The 9,551-nt window shown below is 36.8% G+C and overlaps 1 protein-coding gene across 4 annotated transcripts in view; it reads left to right on the top strand.

Moving 5' to 3' along the window:
* The window catches only part of GRIK2 (glutamate receptor, ionotropic, kainate 2), a 1,103,729-nt gene that overhangs the window by 730,685 nt on the left and 363,493 nt on the right, over positions 1-9,551 (top strand). For all 4 annotated transcript variants that reach the window (XM_006881188.1, XM_006881187.1, XM_006881189.1 and 1 more), the window contains one exon: positions 5,730-5,936. In XM_006881188.1, coding sequence (XP_006881250.1) covers positions 5,730-5,936 — 207 coding nt within the window. The remainder of the gene's footprint in view (positions 1-5,729; positions 5,937-9,551) is intronic.

Raw genomic sequence — 9,551 nt, 5'->3', positions numbered from 1 at the left:
CATCTATTTCTTCTTCTTTGGCTCTGGTTGTTGGTGCATATATCTGAATGATAGTGGTATTTACTGGGCATCCTTGTAAGTGTATGGATATAATCCTGTCACTCACAATGTTGCACTTCAAGATGGATCTAGAAATTAGTTTTTTTACTATAAAGGCAACCCCATTTTACATTTTAATTTTGTTCCACATTTTCTCTTATTCTACCAAGGATCTTCTATTGTGATCTCTTTCAGAATGTTCAGCCATAGTAGCAAGGTACCATCTAATTCTTTTAGTCTCTGGGTCATGAAAACTGAAGTTAACGTACTGAACTTTGATTTTCTTCACTTCTTTTTTGTCCAGATCGAAGAGAACCATAGTTGCACCTTAGACATTCCCTCACAAACATTTACTACGTCAGTTGCTACTCATCAAAGTACAATATAGAATATTGACTTAATGGACTATATTAATTTACTGTCTCCTGAGACCATGGACTTGAGCTCACAGGCCCAGTGAATAATTCCTTCAAGGTGTTTGGTTATGCTAATAAGTAATCATTACCAAATACCTTGAGGTAATTATTCACTGGGCCTGGGCGCTCAAGTCCGTAGTCTCAGGAGATATGATAGTTAATAAGTATCGTAGGATCCATGAAGTCAATAGCTCTGGTGGCCTAGTGGCCATAAGATGTGCTGCAATGCCAAAGGGATGTGGATCAAGGCCAACAGCGGCTCTGCAGAAGAAGGATGGACAATATCCTCCTGTGTGATTACTGCCTCTGAAAATCTATCAGAGGGTTAGCTATGGGTCAGTTACAACTCTGTGGTTCACAATAATAACAAAAATAAATATTCATATTTTACCTCTTGTTTTACTCTAGTATATACATGTTGTTGTTGTGTGCCATCAAGTGAGAAACAAATCAAAGCTGACCTTCCAGTGGGTTTTCAGAACCAGTACTCATGTGGGAGGAGATTGCCCATCATTCTCTGATGATGCAGCTGGTGGATTCAAACCATGGGCCTTCAGGTTTGTATTGCAGTTTCTTACCTCTAGGCCACCAGAACTCAATAGTATATTCCTGAATCTATTTATAATACAAATACATACGTAGAAATATCGTCTACTCCCTTGTCTTGCCTCTCTACCTCTGTATCCCTCTGTTCATATTGATATTACAGAACTGTGGACATAATTATATTTACTTTAGATGCTAGTAACTCTTCTCCATCTGTTTACATGTTCCTTTTCTTTAGTGATATTGTGCTATTCACCCCCTTTTTTATACTTTCCCTTCATTAAATTTCATGTGTCTCTTATGTAGTTAGGATATTTCTATTCCCTCTCCTATCCCCAAAAAAACCACATTTTAAAAAAGTGTTAAGTGGTTCAATGATAAAATTAGATTTCATGTTTATATGATCACTATCACTTTCTATCAGAGAGCTGGACAATGACCACAGTTGACAGAAGAATTGATGCTTTTGAGCTGTGGTTGGAGAAGAGTATTGAATATACCATGCACTGCTCAAAGAACAAACAGGTTCGTCCTGGAGAGGGTGAAGCCAGGCTGCTCCTTGGAGGCAAGGATTTGGAAGCTTTGTCTGACATATTTTGAACATGTTGCAAGAAGGGACCAATCCTTGGAGAGGGATGTCATGCTTCGGAGGGTGGAGGGACAGCGCAAGAGAGGAAGACACTTGATGAGATGTATTCATTCAGAGACTGGGGTAATGGTTATGGTTAGGTGTGTTGAAGACGATGAAACTGGAGTGTGATAGAGCAGGGTTTAGGGCTGTTGTACGTAGGGTTGCTGTGCATCATAGGTAACTTGACAGCACATAACAACAACAATAACAATCACTTTCTATGGAAACTTGGATGAAAGTGCATATAAATGAAAGTAAGGAAAGGAGATAAACTACTATAAGATCAAAACTAATAATTTCATTAATTGTGATAGTAGCAGAAGACTAGAAAGAAATTAATCTATTTCAGTATGATGTGTTGACTGAAGAACTGATTGGCCTTCCAAAGAATAGGAGAAAGAATAACAGACACAAAACAAACATGATTGAATAGTTTGAAATAATGTGTGGTTAATAATTCAGTATATGAATCAGGAATCAGAAGATCACTTTTCTTGCTGTGTTGATGAAAAAGGGGGAGCAGAAAGAGCCAGACATCTAAGATGATATTCCAGTGATTTTATTGACTGGATCAGTATATGCCATTTTATGAAACAGGGGGAAAGTTTAAGAATATACAAGATATTTTAAAACAAGAATTCCTTTTAGATACAGACATATTGCATTGGGAAAGTCTACAGTCAACGATCTCTCCAAATTACTGAGGAACAATGAGATCAGCTTAAAGGCTAAGGTGTATCTCATTCAGGTCATGGTCTTTTCAGTCACTTGCTATGCTGCTGCAAGCTCGACAATGAATAAGGATGACAAGAGAATTGATTCCTCTGAGTTGAAGTGTTGGAAAAGATGACTAAAAGTTTCATGAACTGCCAAATACCGAAGAGATATTTCTTTCAGAAAGTGCTGCCAGAGTGTTCCTTAGAGGCAAGGATGATAAAGCTTTGTCTCACAAACTTTGGGCATATGGTTGTAGGGGGCTATTCCCTGAAAAGGGAGATCATTCTTGGAAGGAAAGAGGATCATCCCAGGTAAAAGAGATGAGGCCCTGAATGAGATGGATTGAAAACATGACTGCAGTAGTGGGCTCAAATGTTACAGAGATTATGAAGTTAGCAAAGGATAGGACAGGGTACAAATCTATTGTTCATAGGTACACTATGAGTTGTATTTGACCCACCTAATAACAACAACAACAACTTGCAGAACTTTTTCTCTATCCCAGTATCCTGTTTTTATAGCACTTAACATTATCAGAAAGGAGCCCTGGTTGCACAGTAGTTAAATGTTCAACTACTAACTTTAAAGCTAGTCATTTGAAAACACCGGCTGCCTCATGGGAGTAAATGTGGTTTCCATAAAAATTATAGTCTTGGCAGCTCTATGGGGTCATTTCGTTCTGTTTGATCGAGCCACTGTGAGATGGAATTGACTCCTCAGAAACAGATTGAAACCATCTGATGTTTTGTATTTTATTGTTAAAGCATTTACTGTTTCCTTTTTTTATATCATGCACATCCTGGTGCAGGGATTTCTCTTTCATACAGGAAAGCATGGCATATTATAGATGCAACATAAAATTCTATTGGAGAGAAAGATAAACACTTGCTAAATACTAGTTTCTTGTTCTAAAGTAAAGCATAGTACTAGGGTTTTGTATAATAATAATAGTTGCAATATTACATAGATATACTACTTATAATTTGCATGGATGAAAGAATAAAATATGATCCTATAAATAAAAGCTGAATAGGCAATCTCCTCCTGTGCAGTTAACTGCCTCTGAAAACCTGTTGGACTGTCAGCTATAAAAGTTGTTTCCAGACTGATGAGAACAGAACAATACAAAGAGCAACTCTTACTATTTTATAACATCAATAGATTATAATTATAAAAACAGATCAGACTTCATTTAACTGGAATAATTAAAATCAGGATGATATAATATAATTAAATTATATATACTTATGAAAGTAAAAACCAATGATGAAAGTATATATAATGTATATATCTATATGAGGCTCTGATAGTATAATCTGTATGGCATTAAACTACTAACCCAGATGCGAAGCCTGTCCAGTGTTTCAAAACCACCAGTGACTCTGTGAGAGAATGATGGACAGTCCCCACTCATACCATTTATAGCTTCTAAAAGCCCACCAGAGGACCAGCTATAAGTTGATTTGTACTTGAGTTCTCTTGAGCTTTAATATATAGGATATCGTTCATACACATTTTGTTTCAAACATGTGCACTATTTTATACAGTCTTTCATTTACAGTCTGTTTCATTCATTTATATTGTGGGTCCCCCCCTTACATTCATCTTATTAATAACAGCATTGATGAAAGTGTATAAGCTAGCTACTTCATGCTTTATGCTCTAATACTTCTCTGTGAGATAGCCAATTACTGATTTGCCCATCCCTATCAAACTAGTACACTGAGGGAACAAGCATGTGTCCCTTCTGCTGAAGGATCTTCTGCTCAACTTGGAAATTTTGAGCATCTGCATCCACAAAGTCCCATCCAGAGGAAGACATCAGGTTGCAGCAATCTACCCTGACTTATGTCATCGATCACTTTATCTTCATCTGATTGTTGTTGTTTGTTGTTATGTGCTGTCGAGTCACCTGTGACTTATAGCGACCCTATATCATCTGATTAGGTTCTGGTAAACTCATCCCCAGCCATCTATGGCTAGGTTCAAATAGGCATTAGCTGTAAGCTCAGGAGCCTGCATTCCAAACCTGTTGATCTCCTCACTGAGGCCCAGCCCCCACTTGGGTCAAAGTCAAATCAAGAAGTTAGGGGTCCTTATGAATCCCTGCTTCTCAGGCCAACAATCCTCCCAAGCTAATCTATCCATCTGTGCATGGTAACTAGGCAGCTCTGGAGAAATACATCCAAGCTCACTTAGCCTTTTTCTCCATTGTTGTTTATCTCCGACTTCCACTCCTTGGATACAAGTGATTCCTGTGAGTGAGCAAACTCTGATCTCAATCTTGGAAGTGGGCTCTGATGGGCACCAATTTTACCCTGCCTCAGAAGCCAACTAGTGGGCTCCACTCTTAAAGAAAGTTTCTTCATTTCTTTTTTCCCTTTTGACTTCTCTCCTTCCCTGCTTGCTCTTTTTAGGAATGTGAATCTCTTCAATCAAAAGTATAATGTGCATCCACAAATCCATTCAAATGCAAACGTCTTCAGAGAACTGGGTGGGACTTGGTCTTTCTCCTAGAACAAGAGCCAACCCCCTTTACCAGATTCTTCTTTAAATAAGCTTATCACTAGGGCAGATCTTCCCTTTTAGTAATGGCCAAAGACAGACTTAATTTAACTTTTATGATAGTGGTCTTATAAAAAATTTATCTCAGCATAGTAACCTCTGCATTCTTCCATGTTATGCACTGTTTTGTGGATTCCCTATTGTTTTGGTTTTTTTATTTTAATATTTTTTTTTATTTTAATGAAAATCTACTGAAAACTCGGATTTCTATTAGTTCATTATTGCACATTTTCCTCCCTATCCCCTGCCCAAGTTCACTTAAGAAAAAAATAAATCATTTTTTCCATATTTCCTCCCTCCCTCTACCCCAGTCCACTTAGTTATGCACCTCTTATTCTGGATTGATGTCATGCAAATAATGCCTAATCATGAATTTCTTTTAAGCAACAATTCTTTCCTTCATCTCTTCCAATGCAGTGTTCATTATTTCATTGTGAGTGCACAGGGTTCAGGTCTTTTGTTCATAGGGTCACTATGAGTCATGTTCTACTTGAAGTACTTAACAACAACATATGCCATATTACATTAAATAAATGGTGTATCATCTAGTCTATATTACATTCTCCGTTTCTATAATTATTAAAGTAATATTATTGTAGTTTGACATTTATTTGAGGTACAAATGTTCTCTTAACAATATTAATATCTCCTTAGTGTTTTAAGGACTATTAATCAGTTTGAAGGAAATTGTGTTAATTAGTGGCTGTTCTAACTTTGTTAACATGACAGTTTTTTGTCTTCTTGCAGAAGTAACAATCTTGTGAGCAAATATCGTGGTTAATTGACAGTTTTATTTTTTTATCTTTTGTTTCTAGGAAGAACCCTATGTCCTGTTTAAGAAATCTGACAAACCTCTCTACGGGAATGATCGATTTGAGGGCTATTGCATTGACCTCCTGAGGGAGCTATCTACAATTCTTGGCTTTACATATGAAATTAGACTTGTGGAGGATGGGAAATATGGAGCCCAGGATGATGCCAATGGACAATGGAATGGAATGGTTCGTGAACTAATAGATCATGTAAGTTTTGTTTTCTTGTTATTTATTACCTCAGGGAGATTGATAATTATTTTTTAACAGGTGAAGAGATAGTTATTACATATTAGTAATAATGTCGGAAATTATTTAGCAATCTTCTTATTCTCAATTTCTTCTAAGAAAATACTATTTTTGCCATTTATATAAAGAAATGAACAGAGGTGTGTATTTCTGTAGTATATTGATTAATACCTAAGAATTTAGAGCTAATGAGAGCCTGGTGCATAGGCCTGCGTTTTGCTTTTAATTCATTTGGCCAGATGCCTCTTACAGCCAAAGAGAGTCTGGTATACAGGCTTGGAATTTTTAAAAAATTATTTAGGACTGAGTCTTCAATTGAAGACACATGTGTATAGCCCTTGGCTTTAGAATGGTGAGTTCTTCTTGTCTTGGATGAAGGTCAGCTGTAGGCTGAAAGCCTCTTGTTAGAGCCAATGAGTGCCTGGTGTGCAGGCCTGTGGTTTTTTTTTTTGTTTTTTTTTTTTATTTTTTTAATTTTTTTGGTTTAATTGTGTTTGAAATTAACATCCTCCTAAGTGGTACAGCACTGTTCTGTCATTTTGCTGTGCTGAGGTAACTTGTGATTGCTGTGATACTGAATGATGTGTCATTGGTGTATCAAAAACCATAATGGTTATACATGGTTGATAGTGTGTGGTGGAACTCCCAGATTAAGACAGGCTTGGAAGCAGAAGTGGCATACAATCATAAACATGCTTCTGGGAACTCTTTGAACTTAGAGAAAGGACATTAGTTATAGAACAGGGTTAAACTCTTTTGTTCATAGACTTGTTATGAGTTGGGCTTGACTTGACGGCGTTTAACAGCAACAACAACATATAATGCCAGGTTCTTGTCTTCATTTTGGAAAGTGGGTGAAGTGGCTGGACTCTGTAAAATGGGCATTCTTGTTTTGGTTGAGGGTCTCTGTGGAATGTTTGGGGTGTTTTTGTTTTGTTTTTTATTTAAGCCTTTTGTTTAGAGTCAACAAGACCTCCTGGAGGGCACTTGCATTTAAGGCCAGGCCCTTGTGTCCATTTAGGAGACTGAGTGAAGCAGCTGGACCCTGTAAGATGGTACTCTTGTTTTGGTTGAAGACCTTTGTGGAATGTTTGGTTGATTTTTATTTAAGCCTCTTGTTTAGAGTTAACAGGACCCCATGAATGGCCCTGTATTTAAACATTGGGCTCGAGGGATTATGTTTTAATCCCTTGTTATTATATTTTGGAGAAACATTCTTCTAAGTCATACAGCACTCCTCTGTCAATTTGTTGTGCTGAGGTATTCTGGGTTTGCTGTGATGCTGAACTTTGTGCCACTGTAGTCTCAAATGCCATAATGTGGTGGACAGTATTTGGTGAAGTTATTTGGTAGTTACAGAAAGGCTTCAGGTCTTTTCCTCATAGGGTTGCTATAAATCATGCTCGACTTGATGGCAATCAACAACAATAACAGTAACTTAATTTTTAAATAGTTTAGTTTGCATATAATCACTCATATATATGTTTTTACCAGTATTTTGTGTTTTACATAATCATTAATAGACACTGTGTTTTGATCATGTACCTTTGCTTTATACTCATTCACATGGGTTATATTTTATATAATTACTTCTCATTTTTCTATGCCTGTTATCCCTCTATCTTTTCAAGTCCCCTTTGTGCTGTACCTATTTCTCCATCTTTTGAAATGCTTATTGAACATTTTCCAATTGTTCACCACCCCTCCACCTACCAAACTCTCCTATCCAAGTGATTTTTCTCCTTCCCCTTTTTGTCTGTTTTTCTCCCCTCCCCTTCTCTATTTGGACATTTGTGCAAATCTTGCTCAGTTATCTTTCTATTATAATAGTAGTCTTATGCAATAATTTTCCTTATGTACCTGAGATAAATCACTCAATATGCTGCTTTCTAGTCTCTTCTGAGTTATATAATATTTTATGAGATCATCATTACTTAATTTAATAGCACTTTTACTTTTTAACATTAATTTTTAATTTGTTAATCATAAAGAATAGGAGATAACGCTCTATGACCAAATATAGATGATCAAATAGAGTGCAAGAATTATTGAATGATACCATTGATATCATATCAAGTTACATTGTTCTGATAATTTAAAAAACATTGACAGGAACTGTCAGAAATTCAAAGTGCATTTCAAAGAGACCATAATATGAGGGATATTACTGCTTATGTCAGATAGAACTTGGCTGAAAGCAGAAAATACCAGAAAGATGTTTTCTTCTGGTATGTGAGGTGTTTGTGTGGATCAGAATGAATAATGGATAACAGTGAGAATAATGGGAACCACAGAACATTTAATTATGCACATGTGAAACCTGTATATAGACAAAGGAACTGTTGTTAAAACAGAGCAAGGGAACAACTGCATGGTTTAAACTCAAGAAAGGTGTGTGTCAGCGTTGTATGCTTTCTCCAAAACTGTATGCTCAGCTAATAATTTGAGAAACAATTACATAAAGAAGAATATGGCATCCTGATTGAAAGAAGACTGAGATAATTTGCTATGCGGATGACACAGCCTTGCTTATAAAAAGAGAAGATTTGATTCACTTACTGAAAAAGATTAGACTAAAATATGCCTTCAACAGTGATAGCATCTCAACAGTAGAAGACAAAAATCCTTATTACTAGTACAGTAGGCAACACAATGATACCTGGGAAAAAGATATAATTTGTTAACAATTTCATTTTTATAGATGCTCCAGACTTCATTTCATAAAGATATAATTTTACTTGAACCAAGAAATGAGAAGACTTACTCTGTTGGGAAAATATTCTGTCAGTGGCCTCTCCAAAGTTTGAAAGAACAATGATGTCGTTTTAAAGACTAAGGTGCACCTGATCCAAGCCATGGTATTTTCAGTTGCTGCATATACATTTGAAGGTTGAACAATGAAAAAGGAAGATTGAAGGGTAGTCAATGCCTTTGAATTGTGATGCCAGAGAAAAGTACTGAATATTTATTCTATGGAGTGCCAAAAGAAAACAAATCTGTCTTAGAGGAAGTAAAACCAGGATCCTTAGGAGTAACGATAGTGAACTTTTGGCTCATATCATTTGGGTGTTTTGTCAAGAGGGGAACGTCAGCATCAAGCTGGAAAAGGTAGAGGGTCGAAGAAAGAGAGGATGATTCTCAACAAAATGGACTGACAGTAACTGCAAACATCATATCATGCATAGAATGAATGGTCCTTCACAATTATTGTTATTCAATTCAAATGTCTGTCATGCTGAGGTTGCAAAACCCTGTTTTAAACTTAGCTAGTCCTTAGAACTCTAACTCTGAAAGAGAAGAGGTTCCTTTCCCCCCCCCACATTTTAGCAAAATTCTTGCGAAGAAGTTTGGACACTTTGGACTGTGTACCCATTTGTGAATTAATCTATAGGAAAACAAACAGATTTGTCCTGGAAAGGGTTAAACCGGGTGGCTCCTTGGAGGCAAGGATTCTGAGGCTCAGTCTAACATACTTTGGACATGTTGTGAGGAGAGACAGGTCCTTGGAGAAGGACATCATTCTTGGGAGGGTGGAAGGACAGCGCAGGAGAGGAAGGCCCTCTATGAGGTGGATTG

The sequence above is a fragment of the Elephantulus edwardii genome, unplaced genomic scaffold, assembly GCF_000299155.1.
Source record: "Elephantulus edwardii isolate Elephantulus edwardi_28Jun2011 unplaced genomic scaffold, EleEdw1.0 scaffold00013, whole genome shotgun sequence".
Taxonomy (NCBI): Eukaryota; Metazoa; Chordata; class Mammalia; order Macroscelidea; family Macroscelididae; genus Elephantulus; species Elephantulus edwardii.
The sequence above is the reverse complement of the archived record's forward strand: the minus strand, read 5'-3'. Positions and strand labels throughout refer to the sequence as shown.